The sequence below is a fragment of the Vipera ursinii genome (genome assembly GCF_947247035.1).
Source record: "Vipera ursinii genome assembly, chromosome: 4".
Taxonomy (NCBI): Eukaryota; Metazoa; Chordata; class Lepidosauria; order Squamata; family Viperidae; genus Vipera; species Vipera ursinii.
The window spans coordinates 43,959,938-43,985,516 of record NC_139514.1 but is presented as its reverse complement, the minus strand read 5'-3'; the positions used below and the strand labels follow the sequence as shown (position 1 = coordinate 43,985,516).

General features: G+C 36.0%; 1 protein-coding gene across 1 annotated transcript in view; it reads right to left on the bottom strand.

Moving 5' to 3' along the window:
- ROBO1 (roundabout guidance receptor 1) overlaps positions 1 to 25,579 on the bottom strand; it is a 230,309-nt gene that overhangs the window by 11,005 nt on the left and 193,725 nt on the right. Inside the window, exons 18-26 of the mRNA XM_083362042.1 lie at positions 25,173 to 25,199; positions 22,991 to 23,033; positions 20,533 to 20,687; positions 18,779 to 19,114; positions 18,237 to 18,341; positions 10,626 to 10,770; positions 10,233 to 10,481; positions 6,859 to 7,265; positions 5,395 to 5,547 (exon numbers count right to left, since the gene is read on the bottom strand). Coding sequence (XP_083218168.1) covers positions 5,395 to 5,547; positions 6,859 to 7,265; positions 10,233 to 10,481; positions 10,626 to 10,770; positions 18,237 to 18,341; positions 18,779 to 19,114; positions 20,533 to 20,687; positions 22,991 to 23,033; positions 25,173 to 25,199 — 1,620 coding nt within the window. The remainder of the gene's footprint in view (positions 1 to 5,394; positions 5,548 to 6,858; positions 7,266 to 10,232; positions 10,482 to 10,625; positions 10,771 to 18,236; positions 18,342 to 18,778; positions 19,115 to 20,532; positions 20,688 to 22,990; positions 23,034 to 25,172; positions 25,200 to 25,579) is intronic.

The following is a 25,579-nucleotide window of genomic DNA, read 5'->3' as shown; positions in this document are numbered from 1 at the left end:
ATTTTGAATAACAGTAATAATAATAATAATAATAATAATAATAATAATAATAATAATAATAATAATAATAATAATAATAATAATAATAATAATAATAATGCACTTGATATATGCTAGTAACAATTGGCATAAAGAGTTATGCTCTTTACAGAAAGCTTTATCAAAACCTGCAGAGAAGGTAGAGAAACATTCATTAAAACACATCATTCCTTGCTGAGAGGAATTCTTCAAATAAAAAAGGAAACTTTTCAGAGGTCAACACTATTTCACCTCTGTGGTATTTATTTAACAGCTCAACTCACAGAGAAAATCCAGAATCAATCTGCTTCATCTGCAGCAAACAGGCACACTTAGTTATTAAAAAAGAAAATGGAGGCCTCCATGGTGAGAAATAAAAAATAAATCACAGAGTGACATCAAACCAATATATGGAACTCAGAGGTAACTGGAAAAGGTCAGCTGCGTTCAACTATTTCATTTATTCATGTCTGCATATTGCTGCTTGCTTAAGAAAAACAATTAAATGGTTCTGTGTGATAGCATGTCCTACAGGGAAAATCTTCCATATGTACATTTAGAAAAAAAGAACTGAAATTTTCAACAAAATTGTACATGGGAGGATATAAGGACCATGGGAAAATTAATTCTGGAGAAAGAAAATCAATCTAAGTATTCTGTTGTAAATTGAATGAAAGAAACATAAATAGCTATTTAAAATATTTGTAAGCCCCTGCTGCAAAATAGTCATGCCTTCAGTCAGAAGGTGAGATAATATGAAATAGCTGCTTTAAAACAGACTCTTGTTTTCCTGGCATCAAACACTTGATCACCACATCTATAAACGGCCAACACATTCATAAGAACAGCTAGCTTACCATTTTATATTACTCAGTAGTGGTCTTGCAGAGCTTCAAAAGGTCTTTCCTGGGATTCTGGGTATTGTGTGCTATTGTGCTTCAACTAATGCTTAGTTTCAATATTTCATGCAATCTGATCTTCCATTTGACACAAAAAAAAACGAACACTAAGAACTACATCCTGAAATAGTGTAATAGGCAATTATATTTAGTACCAATAGTACTGCGGATGGTGGGATTGCTAATAAGTAGTAATGAATGGTGCACTGTGGCACCTGATTAAATCTCTGAAAGTTCTGAAGTAGCCACACTGTTTCAATATTCAATATATTACACTTCAGTAATTTGCCATTAAAGCTAGTAGTTTACTGAGAGTAAGGATAGCCAAAACCTCTTGCTGCAGTGGACAGTATCCTTCTACAGTAGAATTAACACATTTATTTACTAAAAAGAGTTTGGTGGGCAGATCTGGTTGGGAAAAAGATCCAAGTATTTTGAAGAAAATTAAGACGCCTTCAACAGCACTTTTCATGAGGACCTTGCATTACATGATTCCAGTAAAAATTATGTTAAAAATCACTCAAGAAAGATTTTTCTGAAATAAAACTGTGTAGTCATCCTTGATGAGGATGTATAGTACAGAGTGATTGGTATTTATTGCCAGGTTTTGGTAAAACAGTGGCAGATGTTGCAAAAGGGTACCTGTTTAGAAAAGTATTGACAGAAATATTAACTCACCCTACAACTTTCCTTTGTTAGACCAATAGGCATATTTATCTGCTATTCCTTAAAATGTTAATTAAAAGCCTGGAAAATCTTTTCAGAGCCATAAAGCTTTGAGTAACTGTTTTATTCAGGCTAGGAGGAGAGCCTTTAACACAACAGAGTCACTTGGGTCAATCTTTCCCGCTTTTTGCTTCTTTCACAATCTCTTTCATTCGACTCTGCTACTTTTTTGTCTTTTCTATTTCTCAGAAGGTCTATCTGTACTTGTAATACTTGCATCTCAAGGCACATGTATACAAAAGAAGAACCCCACTCATCTCATCTCCTCTTTATTTATTTCCATAGCTGAGCTTTAGAGAGCCTTGCAAATGTTTTGCCTTGGAGTGGGGCATTACCTCGTTACTGCCTATGAAGCCAGATTTGACGAGTCTGAAGCCAGACCTGGAATGGATTTTAGTGCAGGAAATGGATTTTAGTGCAGGAAATCTCAACTGAAGTCTGTTAGGGTCTTTCAAAGGTCTGGATGCATATTACAGTCAGGAGCTGAACCAAATCAATTAGTACAATGGCTTTAGAGTTTAGGGGAACAATTGTCTTGGATCCTTGGTGCATTTGAACCCTGGGAGAGCCAGCTGTCTTCACCTGATTAGCTGATTCCAGAATCAGACAAAAAGATATACGCAGTACTCACTTTTGAACTAATCTGAGTCCCTGATTCCTGGACAACTGTGATTTTAGCAAGCCAAATAACAAAGTGAGCACACCCAGGCAAAGACTACTGCAAAGCAATCGTCTCCTATCTTCTTTTCTCTTCCAAGTCTTGAAGAAACCATCTGACCCTGACCCTTCAAGAACAAAATGTCTATGTATGTTAATTATTTAGTTCTCCTTCCCTTTCTGTCTTCAGTTCAGAAACATTCTGTTTTTCTTTTCTCTTTTCTAAGACAGAAAGAAGCAGCCCCTGGGGGGGGACACTAAAAAAAGGTGGGGGCAAAAAGACTGAAAGGAGCGGGGAGAGAGTGTGTGTTTTGGAGGAAAATAATTGGTATGGCATTCAGAATTGTGGACTGCATTCCTGCTACTGTAAGACAGGTGAACGATCGTAATCCAGTGATGGAGCTCAGAAGTGGTTGTGTTCCTGATCCAGCTGCAACTTCTTGATTTCTCACCTTCGGCTAGAGAGGAATATTATTTTAATTAAAGCATAACAAATCCTACATGGTAGATCAATGTGTTTGGGCCGGAGAGCTGGTCATTGGAGAAGCAGGTCAAAAAGATCTGATCATCAGTGGCTCCTTTGGGGTGAGTGCCACATTAGTCTCTCAAGTCAGGATTAATGTCAGAGAAAAGGGTGGGAACCAGCATGACTCACATTTTTAGAAAGTGACTAAGGAGAAAGATCCCCTTCATGGATCATCATCATCATCATCATCACCCTGTCAACAAAAGTGCGTATAGTCAAGGCTATGGTCTTCCCAGTTGCAATGTATGGCAGTGAAAGCTGGACCATAAGAAAGGCTGAGCGCCAAAGAATTGAAGCCTTTGAACTATGGTGCTGGAGAAGACTCCTGCGAGTTCCTTGGACTGCAAGGCGATCAAACTGGTCAGTCCTAGAGGAGATCAACCCTGACTGCTCTTTAGAAGGCCAGATCCTGAAGCTAAAACTCAAATACTTTGGCCACCTAATGAGAAGGAAGGACTCACTGGAGAAGAGCCTAATGCTGGGAAAGATTGAGGGCAATAGAAGAAGGGGACGACAGAGAATGAGGTGGCTGGATGGAGTCACTGAAGCAGTAGGCGTGAGCTTAAAAGGACTCCAGAATATGGTAGAGGACAGGAAGGCCTGGAGGAACATTGTCCATAGGGTCGTGATGGGTCGGACACGACTTCGCAACTAACAACAAGGAGAAAGATAAAAAATTATGGGCTAGTTATCATGTCTAATGTCTCTTCTAGGAAAACTGGTTGTCCCAAAGAAAAATGGAGTGCTGAATTAGTCTTGGTCTGATCCGACAGGACTAGTCTTATGTTTTACAACAACACTTTATGTTGTATAACACATTCTACGCATATTTGATTTTCAAGCATGTATTTGATAATACACTGATCTGAATTTCAAAAGATTTGCAATAAGATGGCAAATCTAATAACATTTTACTCTTTTTTATCATGTTCTAGACTATATTACAGAACAAGAACATTCATGTCCAATTACATAATGTACTTAATTAGTAGATGGTCTTATTGATGATGCAGCATATATATTAGAGGCTAGTTTCAGTTTTACTCCCCAGAAGTATACAGTAGTCTAAAAAAGTGTACATTTTTTTTAACAAATAGTGGCACTACATGAATCTTATCACTGTTTATTTTTATTACACAAAAATAATTCTTTAATGGTCTTGAAAATATTTCTTATCCAGCATTCTCCCAGCTCAAATATTTTCATGTCAAGGTGTTATGCTTAGTTGATTTCTCACAGTGAAGCACTCATGGAAACTAATAAAATCAGTTAAAAGTATCTATAAGTTCCTGCAAAAGGTCATTACAGGACTTCCATGCAGTTAATCTTCCTGGTACAGTTTTGAGATTTATATATCTCACTTAAAGACAAAACAAAAACTAATAAACAAAAAATGTAGAAAACTGCCTTAGTAATTTCTTGTATAAGATAAATTTTGAACATTTAGGCTCAATGACAAAGGAAGTCTGGGTAGAAGCCAAATGAACCAGGTGCAAATGGATCATGCCTGTGTTTAATGTAGTCTAATATCAGACACATGTTAGTGAGACAAAATACTTAGAGTGAAGTACAGAGACTAACAGGGACAACCACTCATTGCAAAATTACTTTTGCTCATCATGCTGTGAGCTTTGTATTACATTTTTCTGTCAAGTGGCAGGAATCACAGGGAGAAGTGGCTGGAAAACCCTTTCGTGTAACCCTAGATAAGTATCCATAATATTAGGCTTTGATATGATAATGGAAAATGATGCCCCTCTTTGAAATATTTCTGATTGGTAATGAAAGTCTTAATCAGATTGTTGTTGATAAGAACCAGGAGAGGCTTCGTTCTTTCTCTCTCTCTCTCTCTGTCTCTCTCTCTGTGTTGTGAAGGAATTATGCCTGTGCTAAATCCCTTTTAGTGAATTTAGAAAAAGTGACAATATGGGCAGGCCTTTGGAAAAATATCTTACATAAATTCATGGTTGTTTTATGAAATAGGTGGTTTAATAAAAACTGGCCCTCCTGAGGCATTTTCATTAAAGTCTGTCTCTAGACAACATCACAATGTTTGCATTATCCTCCTATATTCTCTAGAGAATACATGCATTACCTTTTCAGCAGGAGTCGATATTGTGTGTGAAGGCATGAAAGGAGATGATTAGATTTTGCCTTTTGGTGCACAAAGTAACCACATGGAACAAATACAATGGTTAGGGATAAAAAAAATCCAATAATTTTGCTGCATGCTATCTAAATGCTAAATTTTTTCTATGACAGGAAAAAAAATCAGATGATGAGGGATGTATTTTAATGAAGATTTTAATCTCATACATGCATCATTTCTAACATTACAGGGTTTGATCTTAACTACAGGAATAGCTAATAGCTGAAAATGAATGCCTGTTGATATTTATGATACTTTAGGAACAATAAGAACAAACTGGTAACAATAGTGATGTTTATAGTATGATTGTTCAATGGTATGGATTTTAGAAACAAATTAAAATACTTTTAATTTGGCATAAGGATTAGAAAATAAGTATAAAGGCTTGAGAAAGCCATTTATTTAAAAATAGTGTTTACCATCTGTGTAGACGTCTCTGCGCAGATGTCCTTGCTGATGCTTCTGCTTTTTGGCAGGTCGAACTCTCTGAATTACAGCAGCACTCATGTTGCTGTCAGTGGAGACAGGACTAGTAGGTCTAGGGCAGTGTGAGGCATGATAATGTCTATGGCCTAGAAAAGAAACAGCATTTTGATTGATTTTTCCCCCTCAAAAAATCAGACAATTGCCTTCTGTAAATTGAAAATACAATAGTTAATGTATATATAAAACAAAACCATACAACTTTGTATTGTGATTGTAAGCTGCCCAGAGTTCTGCCTTTGGGGTGATGGTCATACAAACAAATCAAATAAACAAATATACAAATATTGCTAATTATTGGATAAAATAGGATATTGTTAAATAATATTATCAGCATAAAGATTGATTCACTGCTGCAGAATATTAACTGGGAGTTTTTCCAAGCAAGATGCATCTAGATTTGTTTTTTGGGCAGCAAGTTTTGTTTTCCAGGTTTCCTAGAGCAGCGTTATTATCATTAGTAATATTGTTGCCAGTTTTTCTGAATGCAATTCAAACTGTTTATTATTATTTTTAAAACCCTAACTTTACCAAAGATTATGTCTGCCAAGTGAGAGAATACCTATTAAAAGTTTCTTCTTAGACGTGCAAAAAAGGGACATCATAATGGATGCATTCTTTAGGAAGGGCTTACCTCCTGAAGCAAAAATACCATCAACTCACATGGCCTTCTAGAATATGGAAAATATTGGCAACTCTGGAAGGCTTAGCTAAATACTGATTTTGTATCATTATGATTCTTCTAATTGTTACACACAGTTAGTGTATTGTACAACTTTTGTTTATATTAGAATTGAGGTGGCAGAAAAATCACATAAAAAGTAATTATAATAATATAAAGTAATTATAATAATTATAATAATTAATATATTCAGGGTTTGTATTCCATTTAGCACTGTTAATATATATTTTTTGAATATTGTGGGAATTATAATTTAAAATTTATCAAAACATGAGGTAAAAATAATTGTTTCCTTTGTTAATAATGTTTAAAGAGTGGCTGATAAGTAATTGACCATCATTAATATGACTTTAATTGTAATCTTAAAAATTTAAATAAAATTCTATAATTTAGTTTGTGATTTCACTGCTACTATCTACTTCGAACATATGGCTTTGAACAACATTTTTGTTGTTCAATAACATTTTTGGACCTCTGTCTAACAAAATTGCGAACAGCTTTCTAGATATATTAGCAACTTTCCATTTTTCTAAGATAAGGCAGACCAAGATATATGACAAAAAGGATTTAGTTTTACCTTCAAAGATAATTCTAGATAAGCATCTATCTTTCACAGAATTCACACAGAACAGAAACAACTGTCACAAAAGAACTTCATGATTCATAGTTTTCAGAGGCCAAACCTGGGCTTATATAGAAAGACAACAAGAAATCTCACCTGCCACAGAATCTTGCATCTGACGTTTTGCTACTTTAAGACCAGCATATTCCGCTGCTGCTGCAACAGCTTGTGCAAAATCTGCATCTGTAAAAAAGGATCCATCTGATGAACTAACACTAGATCGTCCACTTGAAATGTTATCATCTTCTGAGGCTGAACCCCATCCGTTGATCATGGAACCTGTCACAGAACTCTCCAGATCTCCCACGCTTGAAGCAGGTGTCTGTTCAAGGCCACGCAAAAGAAGCCTTTTGTTTTGCATCTTCGCAATTTCTACATCTGCTTCATCTTCTTCTTCTGGTGCATCAGTATCCATGTCAGATACAAGAGGTCCCGAAATGTAACCGTAAGTATGTGGTGGTGAAATAGGCCTGGGAGGTGGAGGTGGGCTCACAGGTTGACGCCTGTGAGCGAATAGTTTAAAAAATAATTTTAATGTTAATAGCATTTTTAATATTTTTATTCATTACAAGATACAGTTTTATATTGCTTTGTAATTCAAAGTTATTGATTACTAAAATAAAATGAAGAATTTTCTTTCAGATAGTTCTTAAGCAGAATATAAATGACTAGTACTTGCAAAATCTGAATTTGGTTTATCAAATACATATTTTACAATTATGATATTGTAGTCATTCAGTAGACAGAAAAATAATACATGAAGCTTGATAATTTATAGCATATCATATACCTGAATATGTTTATCTTTACAGAGTTTAAATAAAACACTTTATAAGACCAAATTGTTTGTGCTGCACATCCATCCAGCTTTTAATGCTGACAGAGAAAAATGCCACCAGTTTCTGTATCTTTCCTTTTTATTAGTAATGAGAAAGATTACATAATTGTTAAATTTTGAAGTGGTCTTGAAGATAATTTGGAAACTGATTCAAAAAAAACCTGCTGGGAGTGATTTTCAATTAGGGAATAAAAATTACATCATGATTCTGATTATTAACATCTAGAATAAGCTGGCTTTATTTAAAAATCTATCTAGATAAACTTATTTTCTTCTGAAATGCTTCAGAAAAAGAAGATAAAAAAAATTATTTCAGCTCTTGTATGCAGTTGTAACTATAAATATGTTTTTTGTTTAAGTGTCAAGTGCTTTATTTCTACAGTTTCATTTCATTGCAGTTTCTTTTTTCTTTTTTACTTAGTATTTTTCAAAAACATACTCAGTTCACTTTACAATCTACATTAAAATAAATATGAAATAAGATATATGTATATACGTGTACACACAAATGTATGAGAGAATAGAGCTTTGGAGATGGAGAAACATAGACATGAAATTTTAACCAATAGTCATTCCTAAACTACTGCTACTTCAACTATTATTTTTCTTCAGTGAGTTTTTGCTCATTTCTCATTCCCATTTTCCATCTCCAGGTGTTTTTTTTCCTCTAAAGGGGGGGGGGGTATGAGCATAGTCATAAAGATAGAGTGACACATCATCCACAGGTGAGTACTGACCAATATAAACTGAGTCATCATAGTTTAAAAAATTATTACACCTGAAAATTATGACACGGCTTTTGAACAAAAAAAACCTGAAAGTCAAGGTTTATATTTTATGTTATAATTTATTGAGCATTTGATCGGATATGCTTTGGAAAGATCTAAACCTGTAATATTTTTTTAAACTCACAAATATGAAAGTGAAAATGATGTTGCACATTAAGAGAAAGTATGAAAGAAAATCCAAAACCTGTCAAGAAACTCATAATCAAAGAAAAGAAAAGAAAAGACCAATAATTCATTGTCAACATTTGCTATCACTTGCATATAACTTTGAAATACAAAAACTACAGTTAGGATTAGCACACATAATAAACATAGGTTGACTGACCATCCTTGAATTTGTACTATACTTTTATTACAGCAATCTAATCTTGAGACTATTATGACATATTGACAATGAATTCCATAATGAAGTACTTTATGTAAAGTTATACTGGATGTAATAACAGTTTAACCAATAGCCTTCAGCTCTTATATGGCAGAAAGAACAATGATAAAGTTTTTGTTGTTGTTAACTGAGAAGTCGTGTCCAACCCATTGCAATCCCATGGACGACGTTCCTCCAGGCATGATAAAGTTACTTTCAGTTACTGTATTTTTCGGACCATAAGACGCACCTGACCATAAGACGCACCCAGTTTTTAGAGCAGGAAAACAAGAAAAAAAATATTCTGAACCAAATAGTACCGGTATACTAGGAAGGAAGGAGGGGAGAGAGAGAGAGAAGGAAGGAAGGAAGGAGGGAGGGAGGGAGGAAGGAAGAAAGAAAGAGAGAGATAGAAAGAAAGAAAGGAGAGAGAGAGAGAAAGAAGGAAGGAAGAAAGAAAGAAAGAAGGAAGAAAGAAAGGAGGGAGGATGGAAGGAGGGAGGAAGAGAGAGAGAGAGAGAGAAAGAAGGAAGGGAGAAGGAAGGGAGGAAGAGAAAGAAGAAAGGAAAAAAGAAAGGAGGGAAGGAGGAAGAAAGAAAGAAAGAAAAGAAAGAAAGAGAAAGAAAGAAAGAAAGAAAGAAAGAAAGAAAGAAAGAAAGAAAGAAAGAAAGAGAAAGAAAGAAAGGTAGGTACCAGTAGTTTCTTTTCCCTGAATAGGTTTTCTAAGATGTCGAAGCAATTTCAAACAATTAGCAGTATTATCTTGCAAATGGGAAATCACTTCCAATAAACTTTGCAGAGAAACCTGCAGGGACAACTCCTCACGGCTTTGCTGGGGCAAGTCGCCTATGAGGTTTAGTTTAGCAAAAACTATTTCTTTAGCAGCGAGGTAAAAGAAAGAAAATGTGTGTGCGCAGGGAGGGGGAGGCAGTCAGAAGGCATGGCAGGCACGTCCGTATTTCCTCCCCTGCCTACCAATCACAGGGGCGGGGCGGAGAATTCCACGTCTTCATTCAATCATGTCTCTCCAATGGAGCTGATGGACTGCGTTGACTGAACGGGAGACAAGTGTTTTCGCTTACCTTCGGACCATAAGACGCACCTCGTTTTTCCACCCACTTTTGGGAGGGGAAAAGTGCGTCTTATGGTCCGAAAAATACGGTAATTCATCATCTACTTCTATAATCCGTTAATCATTCTTGCTGTTCTATACTTTTTAAATGCTGAGAGTTTTAATATATGGTTTGATGAGAATAGCTTTTATGCCAGTAAATAAACATGCTTTTGTAATAATATTGTAGACATATTAACTTGACATTTTATACATTGATGGCCAAATTACTGTGACCTTGAAACGATAAAGTATCATAGTCTTCATGAATAATTCCTTTCAAGAGTACCTTAATGTCACATAGATAATATTGTCTAATAAAATACATTAGCATAAAATATTAAAAAGTTTATTTTTTAATTAACATACCGTCGGTCTGGTGGGTGTTGCAAATGGGCTATTTCTTCCTGACAATCTTGCAGCATAGGCTGCAGTTCTTCTTGAGGAGAAGGAGTTAGTGTAGCAGTAGACTGGTGGCTATAGGACACTGCAGCTGGAGATGAAGCTGCTCCTCGAATTGGTGGCGTAGGACCTCGTTCGTCATCTTCTTCTTCTAGCTCATCCTGTCGTATATACATTCTTGCTGGTGGTAGCGGGCAAGGAATTTCATGATCATAGCTATGAAACAATGTAACAATATAAAAATACAATGGATCAGATACTTTATTAATGTCTTCTTTTGGAACCCTAAAATGATTAATTTTGTATTTTATTTAATGAATAAAATGAACCAAAATTACTTATGAATCCATTTTATTGTACCTTTCATTCATAGAGAGATTGTAATCTTCATTATTATTGTGGGGAGGTGGATGTACGGGAGGTGGTGGAAGAACTTCTGTCCAATTCATTCCAGCCTGTTTAGATGTCTTTGGTGTTTTAGCACTCTTTTTGTGCCCTTGGCTTCCTGTGAAGAAATGTATCACAAATGTATCACAGTACTTATAAATCTTTCCTGAACTGATATTTTTGTCTACCTCGAGTCCTTCTAAGGACCTGGCATAGGCAGATATGGATGTTTGATGATAAAAGTATCATTGCAAGATCTAAGCTATTCTAAGCAAAACTGTGCTGTCCCATTGAGTGATGGTGATTTTTGTCAATGACAATGGTATTGCTTATTATTATAAACATTATATTATTATAAAAAGATTATTTTTTTCTTTTTTTAAAAAAAGTTACCAGTGTAATCTAAAGCCCTAGGATTCTTTGATGGTCTCCCATCCAAATATTACTTGGTCCAATCCTACTTTTTGGGGATCAAGTTCACCTATGACTAAGTGCTGCCACAAGCCATGCCACCTAAATTATATGCTACTTAATACTTAAACAAATACTTAAACACAGTATTTGTTAGGCATTTATTGGCTAAGTCAGTATTTTAGACGTTTACAATAAGTCTATAAAGTTTAATTTCTGATAAATTCAATTATCTTATCTTATAAAAACATAAAGACACATGCTTTAAAGCAGTTTTTTAACCATAGCCTTTTACACATTACAAACATATTATAGACTTTATGCTTTAAAATGCATTTTAATGAAATACATAAATTCCATATTTGAACACATAATAACAGATTTTATTAGCTTTAATAAATGGTTAAGAAACATAAATAGACTTTCTAGGTAATATAATTAAAGCAAATTTCCTAGAGGTATTATGTGCATTATATATTACATAAACTAAATATGGTTAGATACATTACCTGAAGCATCTTTCTGTTGTTTAATTACTAAAATTCAACATATAGTCGGACAACAGATATGACCTAATAAAGTTTCAATGTTGCATTAAGACATTAATTGTAAATAATTTGTTCATGAAATACTTTGGGCACAAAATTACTAAATGTATTCTCAAACACAGCTATATGAAAAGTTATTAAACTAAAAAAAAATAGTATATAAAAACCCTCACACAGCTACTAGATAGCTCACAATAAATATAGCAAAAAAGAAGTACTCACGTAAATATTTTGGTTACACTTACGGCTTATACAATAATATAACATTCTGTAATAATTCAAGTTGTTTTTTTTAAAAAAAAGAGCAATTATTTGGGCATTGTTAAATTTGGAGTCGGAATTTGAGAAGAGATGTAATGAAAACTGACACTTAACAGATGCATTGTTACCTTATACATTCCTAGAGTTGCTTGAATTATGAAGATGTTATGACTGTTGGAAATGTGAGTAAGAGGAAACATTTTAACGTGCTGGGTAGAGGTGTAAAAATCAAATCAAATACACACACTAATTTAGAATATTTCAAAGATTAATATAGAGTTTAAACTGTAGGCTTTTCTTTTGGCACTGTAATGATATGTGGGAAAGACAGGCAAGATGAAAAAATCCTGCCCAGGGAATGGACAGATAAGAGAAGGCATAGCCATGAGTTGGATAATGGGGAGAACAAGAAGCTCAGAAGGGACAGTCCATGGTTTATCAAGCTGTAAAGGAGACAGTGGATATTTAGACTTGTACTTTCAGACTTGTAGCATTCGGTTGATGAAGATTAGATTTCGTCATATTTCCTTTCTTTTCTAAAGGTTGACTCCGATCTTTCAAGTCTGAAAGTACAAATCCTCCATTGTTTCCTTTACATCTGAACCAGGATAAAGAAAGTACCAATTAAGGAGAATAATTGTAGCTCAAGATTGGTGCTCTCTGAGCTTGGTTGTTTTCTTGCAGAAGAAAACATTGTTGGTGGGGGGTTGTTTGGCAGTTCCTTCACTGGAATATTGTCAAAAAAGCTAACAGTACACAGCCCCCAAAAAGAACCTCTGAGACCACACCCAGCACCGATAGGGCAAGCCATTAGAACAGACGTGTCAAACACAAGGCCCGGGGGCCGGATGCGGCCCGCGAAGTGGTTTCATGTGGCCCGCGAAGCAATCCTGGAAACAGTGAGGGAACAGCCCCCATTGTCTTGGCCCAGAGACCCTCCTTCTGCCAGAGACCCCCAGATCTGTCCCACTCCTGCCCAGGCCCCCATAGGCACCCTTGATGCGAATGATGTAGAGCTGGCCATGCCCACCCAGGAGGTCATACGCACTCTAGCCATGCCCACCCAGTAGGCCACGCCCACCCAGGCCATACCCACCCGGCCCCGAGGGCAACCACAATGCTGATGCGGCCCTCAATGAAATTGAGTTTGACACCCCTGCACTAGAATATAAACTGAAAGCAAACACCACTTCTTATTAGCACTGGGGATATTACCTAATTTGGATGTTGAAACATCTGCCATAAAACAACCAAGCTGAGAGAGCACCAAGGCCTCACAGTTATAAAGAACTCATAGAACTTTGTATTCATATTATGGGCATCAAGATTATTACATGCAGACAGATGGAAAGATTGAACATTATCCACAATGGAGGAATTGATGGTGAAGATGATGGAACTTCTCAGATGGTGATATGGACATCTCAGATCAGAGAAAAGGTTAATTTATTGCTGACTGGAAACTTCTTATAGACGTTTTGTATGAAACAGAACAGATGAACTTAGAATGTATGATTTGATGATTTGAAAGAAAAAATATAGAATAAATTAAAGTCATGCTGAGTCATAGAGTAAAAAGTAACACTATACTTATAATTTCTGTAAGAAAAGCAGAAGCTACTTCTTTCGTTCTGCACTTTTGTCTTTGTTGTTTTTATTTTCTTCTTTCTTGTCTTTATTTTATTTTTTGTTAGTTTTTAGCTTTAACTTTATTAAAATTTTAATAAAGTTATATGAAAAAATGTGACTATTTAAATCATTTTATAAAGATTTGATATGTTTTCCTTGTCTCTTCAACTCAAAGGACTTAAAAAGAGGGTAATAAGAGAGTGATTGATTTTAGGCTTATCTAAAAGAAATTTAATAAAAAAGGAAATGGGAAGAGGGAATAGCAATCAATTATCTTAATCCATAAAGTCCTTTGCAATGTTTTCATTGCAAAAATAAATAAATACACAAGGCATAGTGCATTGAATTATTAAATTATTAAAAAGTCCCAATGCAGCTTCATCTAAAAGATGCTAAATTCTGAGCAATATGCAGTGGTGGGATTCAAATATATGAACAACCAGTTCTCTGGGAGGATGCCGCTTCTGAAAGTGCATTCTGGGCCTGGGCAACAAAAAATTAGCTACCGGTTCTGCCGAAGTGGTATGAACCAGATGAATCCCACCACTGGCAACACGCTTGTTTGGAAAAGAAATATGCACACATTATGTATGCTTTAAATAATATTCAGACTCTGCCCTGTCTAAATTGCATGATGTGAAGCGGACAGTTAGTATACCTATCTAATCCAATTAATAAAACAAACATGCATAAGACTTTTCTTCCTGGAATAGGATGCATTGTAGTACTGTTGCAGAAGACAAGATTAAGAATGATTTATTCTATTGTGCTTTCTTTTGAACACTTGTCCATGTCATAATTAGGCAAGTCTATAGCTTTCCCATAAATTTGTAGGCTTCTACACTCCCCCACCTATAACTAACAATTTCCTCATGCACAAAAATATTTTTATTTATTTTAGAAGTGTTTTACCTGGAATGAAAGTTATTATTAATAAGCTGGCACCATCTTGCATAATTTTTTAAAAAATCACTTGACAACAATTATAGATAAATGAATTTACAAATAAATGCAATACTACATAAGTTAGAATACAACATAAATCAATCGAGTGTCCCCGTTCTTCCAAAGCAACTTCAAGCCTCCTTAGTCCAGTCCCCCCTCCAATGTGACTCTCCCTTCCCACCCCCAAGAGCCTCTAAGTCCCTTCCCCTCCCCCTTGCAAACGCCAGACCCTGGGAGCGGCAGGAAGCCCCTTCCCCTCACCCAAGCGGCATCTGAGCATAAGCAGAGCACGCCCTGCTACCCGCTATCTCTCCCGGCAGTCTAGACAGCGGTACTTGGCAGCCTGGCGCCCCTCTCGCCCGCAGACCATGCAGTGGCCCTCGCCAGCCGGCCTTGGCATGGCTGCCCCAAGCCCGGCTCTCCAGCGCGTCTTCTGGGCCCGCCTGGCTGACCGCCTCCTGGGCGGGGCTTGGCTCCAGACACGCAGCAGCTCCGTCTGCAAATCCGCTCTCAAAGCCGGATTGCACTCAGCTGTGCAGGCTGCCGAAAGGCGGGGACTTGGAGTTCCCGCGGTGGTTGCGGCTTCTGACGTGCCGTTTGCAGAGTCTGGCCTGGAAGAGCGTGTCTTGTGAACGCAGCTCTTGCGTTTATTCCAAAGGGTGGGTGGAAGGAAAAGCCCCTTTGGGCTTCAAAAGGGAGGCTTTGCACCATCTGCATCAGACGGGGCTGAATCAGGCTTGTGTCGGACACTTGGCAACTGGCATGTAAGTATTTTCCGGCGTAGAAGACGAAAAATCTTGAAAATCTTCCCCAAAGTTGGGGGTCGTCCTATACGCCGAGTTGTCTTATACACCGGAATATATGGTATATCTTTTTCCTAAGCGTTGTCTAATAAATCTTCTATTGTCATCTGCTATTGTATTTAAATCTACTAACCTTTTCCTCACGTTTACTATCGCAAACCACCACATACTAAATTTGTTAATATAGAGACAGTTTTACTAATAGGCAGCTACTATGTCTATTATAGAGCTGCACGTATAGATTTAATCAACACATTTTACATTATTTTTAAATCAGCTTGTATCTGAAGCAACATCCAACTAAAGGTTACACAATACAGACTCGTTTCAAACAAAGTTTTTGATCTCGAACACCTGTGCCCCCTGTGACTGTCTTCTAGAAGTCATTGAATTTCACAGTCAAATGAGACAATGCTGACATATGTGGGCAGGGGATATCAAGATTAGGAAAGGACTCAGTGGCTAAAGATACTGAGCTTGTCAGCTGGAAAGCTGACAGCCCAGGTTTGAGACCCAAGCTTTGTGCTATGGAATAAGCTACTGTTACTTGTCCCAGCTCCTGCCAACCTAACAGTTCAAAAGCATGCAAATGCAAGTAGATAAAGAGATAACAGCATTCTGTGAGCCTCGGGATATAGTCATGCTGGCCACATGACCATGGAAGTGCCTTAGTAAGTGCCAGCAATGCTGGCTCTCTTGGCTAAGAAACAGAGATGAGCACCTCCCCCTAGAGTCAGACATGACTGGACAGGGGAAACCTTTAACTTACCTTTAATCTAAGAGATAGAAGATTACAGTAGCCTTTCCTTTATAGCCATCCTATTGCTATTTCTTATTCCTGTATTTATATGCTAAGGTTTTATTAGACTTCAGTGATGAGCATTAGACTTCAGTAAAGAGTGCAGCTGTGGTTGCCTCTGCAATGCAGGTTTTATAGCAATTCTTGCTTTTTATTTTTTTTTTACATTACACATCAAATGTTTATTTATTGTATTATTTTTTCTTTCTTCTCTACTTTTTCCTGGTATCTATTTTGCACTACCCATTTTTCTTTTTTTCTTTTTAATTTATATTAAAAATACTATAAATTATTAAAAAATAAAAATAGCAAATTGAGAGTACTTATAGAACTATATACCGTATTTTTCGGACCATAAGACGCACCTGACCATAAGACGCATCCAGTTTTTAGAGCAGGAAAACAAGAAAAAAAATTCTGAACCAAATAGTACCGGTATACTAAAACAGGGCTTTTCAACCTTTTCATCCATTGTACCACTTTTAGGACAAGGCAATGTCCGAGTACCACCAGTCGCCCAGCAAGGTGTCAAAAACTTGACCCCCCCACCAAAAAAAGAAAAAAAATGATAAAGTACAGGTAGTCCTTGACTTACAATGATTCACTTAGTGACTGTTCAAAGTTATGACGGCACTGAAAAAAGTGACTTATGACCATTTTTCACACTTATGACCATTGCAGCATCCCCAGGGTCATGTGATTTACATTCGGATGCTTGGCAATCGATTCATATTTATGATGGATACATTGTTCCAGGGTCATGTGATTGCCTTTTGCAACCTTCTGAGAAGCAAAGTTAGTGGGGAAACCAGATTCACTTAATCATGTTACTAATTTAATTTCTCTCTCTCCCTCTCTCCCCCTCCCTTTCTTTCTCTCCTCTCTCTCTCTCCCTTTCTCTCCATCTCCCTCTTTTTCTCCCTATTTTTCTCTTTCCCTCTATCTCTCCCTTTCTCTCTCTCCCTCTATTTCCCTCCCTTTCTTTCTCCTCTCTCTCCCTCTCTCTCCCTCTCTATTTTTCTCTTTCCCTCTCTTTCTCCCTTCTCTCTCTCTATTTCCCTCCCTCTTTCTCCTTCTCTCTCCCTTTCTCTCTCTCTCCATTTCTTTCCCTCTCTCTTTTCCTCTCCCTCTTTCTCTCTCTCCCTCCCTCTCCCATTGTCCTTCTTCTTCCTTCCTTCCTTCCTTCCTTCCTTCCTTCCTTTCCTTCCTTCCCTCCCTCTTTGTCCTTCCCTCTCTGCATTAGAGCAGTACCCGCGGAGGCGGCCTTACGGCCCGGCTTTCTTTTGCAGAAAGCAAGCTGAAACGGAGCTAGGGAGATTGCCAGAAATGCGAATTGGCCGATCTCGCGCTCCTGCAAACTCCCTCGCTCAGTTTCAGCTTCCCTTGCTACAAGAGAAAGCAGGGTGAAACGAGGGAGATTGCAGCAGCACGAGATCAGACGATTCGCATTCCTAGCAATCTCCCTCACTCCGTTTCAGCCTGCTTTCTCATGTAGCAAGGGAAGCTGAAACCGAGCGAGGCAGATTGCAGGAGCGTGAGATCGGCGTTTCTCAGCATCTGCTGATTCGTGCTCCACTTGCAGAGGTTGTGGCTGGCCATACGGATCACCTTCGGACCATAAGACGCACCCTCGTTTCCCCCCCCCCACTTTTGGGGAAAAAGTGTGTCTTATGGTCCGACAAATACGGTAATTAGTTATCATATTACAGTGAAGAAAGAGGATTTTGGTGGTGTATTGGTTAATGTAGTATGCTAGAAACCAGGAAATAGTGATTTTGGGCCAGTCAGTGATTCCCAAGCCTAGAAATCAGGCGATAGCAAACCACTTCTAAAATCTTGCTACCAAATTTGGAAAGACAAGAGTCAACACTGGCTCAAAGATGCTCTATATATCTATATCTATATTATCTAAGCTAGCTAGGTAACCTTGGGCACTCACTCTCTCTGAACTCAACCCAGATTACAGAGTGGTGCTGTGGAGAAAATAGCAGGAGGAAGGTGTGTTGGATATGTTTGTTGCCTTATTTGTAAAAGTTAATAAAGGCAGGATACAAATAAATATATAAATATAATTAAAATAAAATATGCACAGTACAGAGAAGTAGCTCTCCAAATATGTTAATCATATTGCAATAAGGCATCACAGAATATTTATTTTACAAAACACGCTGTATATTTGTATACTTACCTGATGTACTGCTTCCTCTGTCTGAACTGTTGTAGGACCCTCCTGTATTCTGATCATAGGTCTGATTATATGGAATAGTTGTAACATTATCATTTACACGGTAATCTGTAATTTAATAAAATAACACTATTTCTTTCAAATAGCTGTTCATGTATCTACTATCAAATTTAGGAAAATTGTTATATAGTTGATCTCTATATTCTTGAATAATTATTGCATAAAAACTAGATAGTTAGAATTTAAGCTAAAACCCATATGAATATTTATTTGTCTTATTTATCAGAATACATTGAGTTTTTGGAGAATGTTGCACTAATTACCAGGCTGACAAATTTTAAATTGATAAGTTTTTATATCTAAAAAGTGATTTGTTCATTTAGATGTGATCGACGTTTCATAATTAGTAATCAATTTGAAAAGGGTTTAAATCACTATGAATGTAGTAGTATACAAATTGTCCTTTTTTGTTTAAGGAGTTTCAAAACTGCTTAAAATCTGTAAGATTTAAAACACAAGGTAAGAAAATACTACAAACTATTTACCTTTGTTTAATTTGTTTTGTTCCATTATGTTGTATTGAATTGGTGCAACTTCTTGTTTCTGTTGGGTAGATGGCTTCCAATGCTTTTCATTTGAATCACCACTATTACTGTTTACATTATTGCTTATGTTTGACTGGATAAGTTGAGTAGTGGCATATGGAGTAGGCTGTCCTGGTTGGTTGACAAATCTTCCATCTTTCAGATTTGGGCTATTGAATGTTTTCATCTCATTGATTTTGTTGCTCAGGTCCACATCACCATAAACTGTTGATTCAGGCAACATCAAGTTTGTTTGCTTATTCTCCAGCTGATTGTTGTAATTTGCTATACAGTCAGCTATCCATATTAGGAAGTAAAAAAATCCAAAAATATATTCAGTACCAGTATGCATTTTAACATGTGTACATGATTTCGAAATGTAAAGAAAAATGAATTTCTAACAAGATAGTTAATACTGAATAAAGGGAAATTAAAGTCTAAGCATAAAGAGATGCTTCTTTCCATGGCTCCAAAACTGTATGTACCACTTAATGAAAGTTTCTCCAGGTCCTTGGTTATTTTATTTCAACTACTCTTTTCAGAAACAAATCTTTCTTTATTCCTTGATTTATCTCAACATACAATTTTTATGGTATTTTAATTATCATAGTGATGTTAAGTTGCATACAAAAAAAATTAAAACCAAAGGAACCAAACTGGTTTATAAACAATATACAAAAAACATCAATATACTACATGCCTATGGTTAAAAAAAGTAATTGAAACAAGAACTAAAAACCAACTAACAGGACTTAGGCAAATGGCTGTCCAGTCTCTTCTTAAAAACCTCCAGTATTGGAGCATTCACCACCTCTGGAGGCAGGTTGTTCCACTGGTTAATTGTTCTAACTGTCAGGAAGTTTCTCCTTAGTTCTAGGTTGCTTCTCTCCTTGACTAGTTTCCATCTGTTGCTTCTTGTCCTGCCCTCAGGTGCTTTGGAGAATAGCCATCTGTTGCTTCTTGTCCTGCCCTCAGGTGCTTTGGAGAATAGCTTGACTCCCTCCTTTGTGGTAGCCCCTGAGATATTGGAACACTGCTATCATGTTACCCCTCACCCTTCTCTTCATTAAACTACACATACCCAATTCCAGCAACCGTTCCCTATATGTTTTAGCCTCCAGCCCCCTAATCATCTTTGTTGCTCTTCTCTGTACCCTTTCTAGAGTCTCGACATCTTTTTTACATCGTGGTGACCAAAACTGGATGTAGTATTCCAGGTGTGGCCTTACCAAAGCACTGTAAAGTGGTACTTGTTCAAACTGCTGGCCCAAATGCCTATGGGCACATCCAGGTCTTTAATTCCTTGACATGGACCAACAGATTAGGTCAGTTGCATCTCCAGGAGAATGCAATTCCACAGAACAGACACAGTGACAGAGAAGACACATGATAGCAATATCTTCCTTTCCCAAGATTCTTGATAGCAGCACTGACTCTTTGGTATAAAATTGGGACTTTGCTTTTGTTTCTGAATGAGAAATATCTATATCGTAAGGGCTATAGCACATCATTATGTTTTTAAGACTTGTAAATGCCGTAATTCTATATTTAGGGAAGAATAAAATATTTTATTATGTATTTCAAATCTATTTACTACATTTGGCTGCATATAAATGGCAATAGGAATATTAATGTAAGGATGTGACTGAACAATATAGATGCAGGAAAGTTGGAACTGTTATAATAATGATGATGATAATGATAAATAATAATACCTGGTCGAGAATAAGTAGTAAGGTTGCTGTCACTGTTCCCATTGCCTGATGTACAACAGTTAATAGAACAATCGTTATGATTATTCCCAGTATTAGGCCAAGTATCTGCAAGCCAGGGCTGAGTAGTAGGTTCATTGATGTTTAATAGACCTGGCCTTAAAAAGACAATTAATGTATCAGTTGTTATATTTAAAAGAAAAAGAAATAACTAAATTTAAAAGATCACATTGATCATGCTTAAGAGCCCCCCCCCATGTTTATTCAAGAAATCAGAATGCGGTAAAGTGGTTCATGGGCTTGCTATGAAAAGTATCTTGTTTCTTGGTATCTATTTTGAAAATCATTTTTGTGTTCCTTCATTACATATTTCAAAAAATGCTCACTATACATTACTGATAAATGCTGTAAAAATGTGAAACTATATGGATATTCAGCAAGTAGTAATTCTATAGTTGAGATGAACAAATATTATTTTCTAGTCTTTTTATGATGAATTTTTCAACATCTATATTAATTTTCTATTTTATTTGTTTTTCAAATATCATGTGTGGCACATGACAGAATATGATTAATGTCTGTATCAAACACTGTAAACTATATTCTGCAGAAAAGGCTATTTACCTAGATTATTATTTAAAAACTAAAATATACTGGGGTACTGAGGAGAAACTGTCTTAGTCTTGGGGAACAAACCTGCATATCATGAGTAAGACTGCACTCTTACAGTGGCTATTCATGAAGACAAGAAAATTCAAATCAAATACTTGGTGTGATGTGAATGCATTTTTACATATTAGTAATAAGAAATTATTACTAATAATTTGTGTGAGTTGCATAAACCAGTGGTCCCCGACATTTTTGGCACCAGAGACCCATTTCATGGAAGACAATTTTTTCATGGACTGGGTGGAGAGTATGTCCATGCAACCTAGATCCTGCAGATGTGTAGTTTACTTCAGATAAAAGTTACTGTTTCTTCATTTCCCGCCTTATATCATTCTATTCTTTTTTTTTTACTTTTTTGTTCATCTAACTAGCACAGGCTGGTAATCCCCCCACACCTTTTAGGAATTAATATTGTTCAGGCATTTGCTGAAATATATGGAAAATTGAAGTGGGACATGCACCTTCATCTCCAACTCTCTCCAGGCTACTCATATGAAGAATTGACAGCTTATAAGATGCAGATAATTATATAATAGATATTATGACTTCACAAATTAGCAACTGCCAGCAATTCTCAAGTTGTTCTGCTGCATTTATATGTCAAAAACTAGAAAGTGTTTCATGTTTGTCATTGTTTATTGTGCAAAGTGAAAATCAAATAAAAATGAAATAGTTACTACAAGTGATCAGATTGCTTATAAAGTCAGAGAAACATCCATGTCATTTAAGATTATGAAATGGTGTCAAAATTGTAAGTCATAAGAAATGTAGCTCCCTCAGTATAGCAAGCAGTTCGTAAAGATGCTCTGTACCACTTTAAAGGATTTACACATTCCTGATTAGGGAGTATATATGCTTCCAAATGTAAGCAGAACCTCACACATTCCTAAACAAATGTAAAAATGCCATCCTCATGTGTCTAGTCAGATAAAATGTAAGGTAAAGGTAAAGGTAAAGGTTCCCCCGCACATGCGTGCTAGTCGTTTCCGACTCTAGGGGACGGTGCTCATCTCCGTTTCAAAGCCGAAGAGCCAGCGCTTGTCCGAGGATGTCTCTGTAGTCATGTGGCCGGCATGACTAGATGCCAAAGGTGCACGGAACGCTGTTACCTTCATACCGTAGTGATCCCTATTTTTCTACTTGCATTTTTACGTGCTTTCGAACTGCTAGGTTGGCAGAAGCTGGGATGAGTAACAGGCGCTCACTCTGTTATGTGGCACTTGGGATTCGACCCGCCAAACTGCCGACCTTCTAATCGACAAGCTCAGCGTCCTAACTCACTGAGCCACCGCGTCCCTCAGATAAAATGTAGACCAGTGATTTAATACAAATATCATGAACTTTTTGCTTCTTTCACAATGTAATTAATCCATGAATTAGTGAAATGTTAATGGGATTTATTTGTTAAAACACCTATTACCATTGATTAAACACCTTAGGGCAAGTGGAATTTCATTCATTTCTCATTTATTCTGTGATCATCAATCATAATATATTTTTCCTGTTTTAGCTTTTAGAAACACAGAAGTCTGTCTTATAAGAGTAGGGTTTAAAATGTAAAACATTTTGATTAAACAGTATTACTAAATGTGTAATATATCTAAAAAATTCAGTCTAGTTTTTTTGGTCACTTCACTTTCTCATAGTAGCAAAATTTACAGTTTGAAGTTAAAGTGCTCCCTCTGCTGTTTAATTTCTGTGATGCATGTTTGCCTGTGTGCAAAATTAAATTTGAAATGCTCTAGGTAATCCTGCTGCATTAATGCTGAAAATTAACATCAAACATTATTACCTGCCTCCACTGCTTACAGCTTCTCCTCCTCTTTGATATGTTACTGAAAGATAAAAATAAAATAAAATATTGTTGTTAATTCTTTGTACAAAATAAACCACGAATCTTCACAGATAACTTCAGGAAGGCATTTGCTTATTTAAGCAAATCCTAATCTAAAATATTAATTTCTTCAGCGTTTCCTATGCAGATTTTCCAATAAGTAAACTGCACTAATATAGATATGCACAGCATTGCATTGCTCATCTTAACTTTACTCCATCTCACCTTCTAAGTAAAAATGAAGCTAATTTCAGAGTAGTATTGTTTGATGGACAATAGTACAAGAACATGTTTTTAAAACGTGCTAAATGTTTATCAGTGCATTTATAAATAAGAATTAAGCCAGAAAAGTAATCATACATTAAATGAATTTGTTGTGCAATATGGAAAGGTTTGGAAACCAGGTCAGTGTTTAAAAAATCAGCCAACCTTTTTTTAGAACTCCAGAATGGCAGTTTGCAAGGCAGAGATTAATATTTATAACTCATTAAAAATATAATTAAATACAGCAGCTTTTAATACATACATATGCTTCTTAGTGAAAGGGTTGATACAAATTCCAGCTACTTTTTAAATTCAGTAGAATTAAAGTAATATGATAACAAATAAAAGTTTTAAATTTGATTAAAACAGCATTAATTTCAAATTACTTATTGTGAAACCTCCTTGTTCCTTACTGGAAAGCCATCATTTACTGAAGTATTTTCATTTTTCACAGAAATGTGAGTTTAAACACAAAGTTAATTTTTAGAATGAATTCCTCAATGGTAGTAATATACTTAAACTAACAGCTTTAAAAAAAATTCTCTGCATAATTAAGACATTAAAAAAGGCTTTTGATATTAATCTGTAAAATTTAGATCAATTTTAAACATGTTTGAGTTTAATACAAGGCTAAAGCCAAATGAGGAGCAAAAAAAATAGAAACATCTCAAAAAAATTTAAGGACAGTAAACCTTTCATATTCTACAAGTGATTCTTAAAAATAGTTTTACATAGAACTGTGTATTTTATCCCTGTGATGTAATAAATCCTTACAAACAATATTGACATTCGTGTTGCGATTGGCTTTAACACCACATGGTTTATGGGGATACTTTCTGAAAGAAGTATTTATATTTCTGTTTAACAGGAGCTACCAGAATATAAAGTGGGGGAAATGCTTGGAATCAACATGGGAACATTGTTGCAGTATATCTAACTATGCATATTTCCTAATGCATATTTTCCCAGGTGGCAACCATGCAAGCCCAGGAAAAAATATAGCGTTTTAAAGAGGCACTGACAAGTACAGCAAACTGCATCTACATTGAATACTGCTTCAGATTCCAACAGCTGCACACCCCTATTTTCTTTGGATATTTATGACTGTTACAGTGACATCTGCAGGAACGGGTCAAAATGGGCAAAGTGGCAGATGGAGCATTGCAACCTCTGCAAAAGACATATATCAATGTCCCCCCCCCAAACACACTATTACTAACCTATTTGTCCAATACTCAAAAGTAGTAGTCATTTAGGGATATTTAAGGATCAGTTTGAAAGATAGATAATAAGCTAGGTTAAAGTTCAGACAGGATTACACATTAATTTAAATATCTTCTGTATGTTGTTTCTACATTATGTCTTACTGGCATTTCCTAAAGCATAGAACATGTGAAATTCTACACTACTAGGATTTAGTGTCTGAATAGAGAAACAAATTGTGGAGTATGTATGGCAAGTTACGAAGCCAAATCTCTGTAGATGTCTATTTTAATGATAATAGTTTGTCATTAAAATTTATTATAAAAGGTGCTGTCTTTATGTAGTTTCTTACATTCTCCAAGATCTGTTTTATGAAAAAATGGTTTTAGTGGGCAAATATTTGGACTGAACAGAATTATGAAAACAGAGATAGTATAAATAGTCGTGGATAAACTTCCCAAGGCTATAAAAAGTTTTAACTCAAATACCAGGGCTGAATCTACAAAACAGATAAAAACAGTTACGGTGATAAAATCCTACCTCCTGTATAACATTACTAATTCTTTCTATTTTCAACAATGTGCCTGGTTATACAAGGAAGATGAAAGGGAGAAAGTGACATACATTATACAGACACATGCCAAACTATCAAGGGAAAAGTGCAAATATATACCTGTTGGTGTGAAGGTAAAAGACGGGACTGAAAAATCAAACACAATAAAAACTGGTTATTAAGTTGAAGAAAGAAAGGAGAGACCACACAACATTAGTATAAATCAAGACAAAAACAGAACAAAAAGGAAGAGTAAATATATCCAGACAGACGGATGCGAATAAAACAGTCCTGTGGTTTTAAATGGTAGCTTGATACAGATAGCATTTTGGAGGAAGAATGACATTCTAGTATAGTGTGCTCTTGAGAGAAATAAAAGTGTGGTTTAGCCTTTCAATGACCTTTTAGTGCTTATGTTTTGCTGCAACTCCATAGAAAAAGAATAAAAAAGGAAAGGAAAATGCCCTCAATAAATTTCAAAGTTTATGATTATGTTTAAAGTGTAACCAAAACTTTTAAAAAATGCA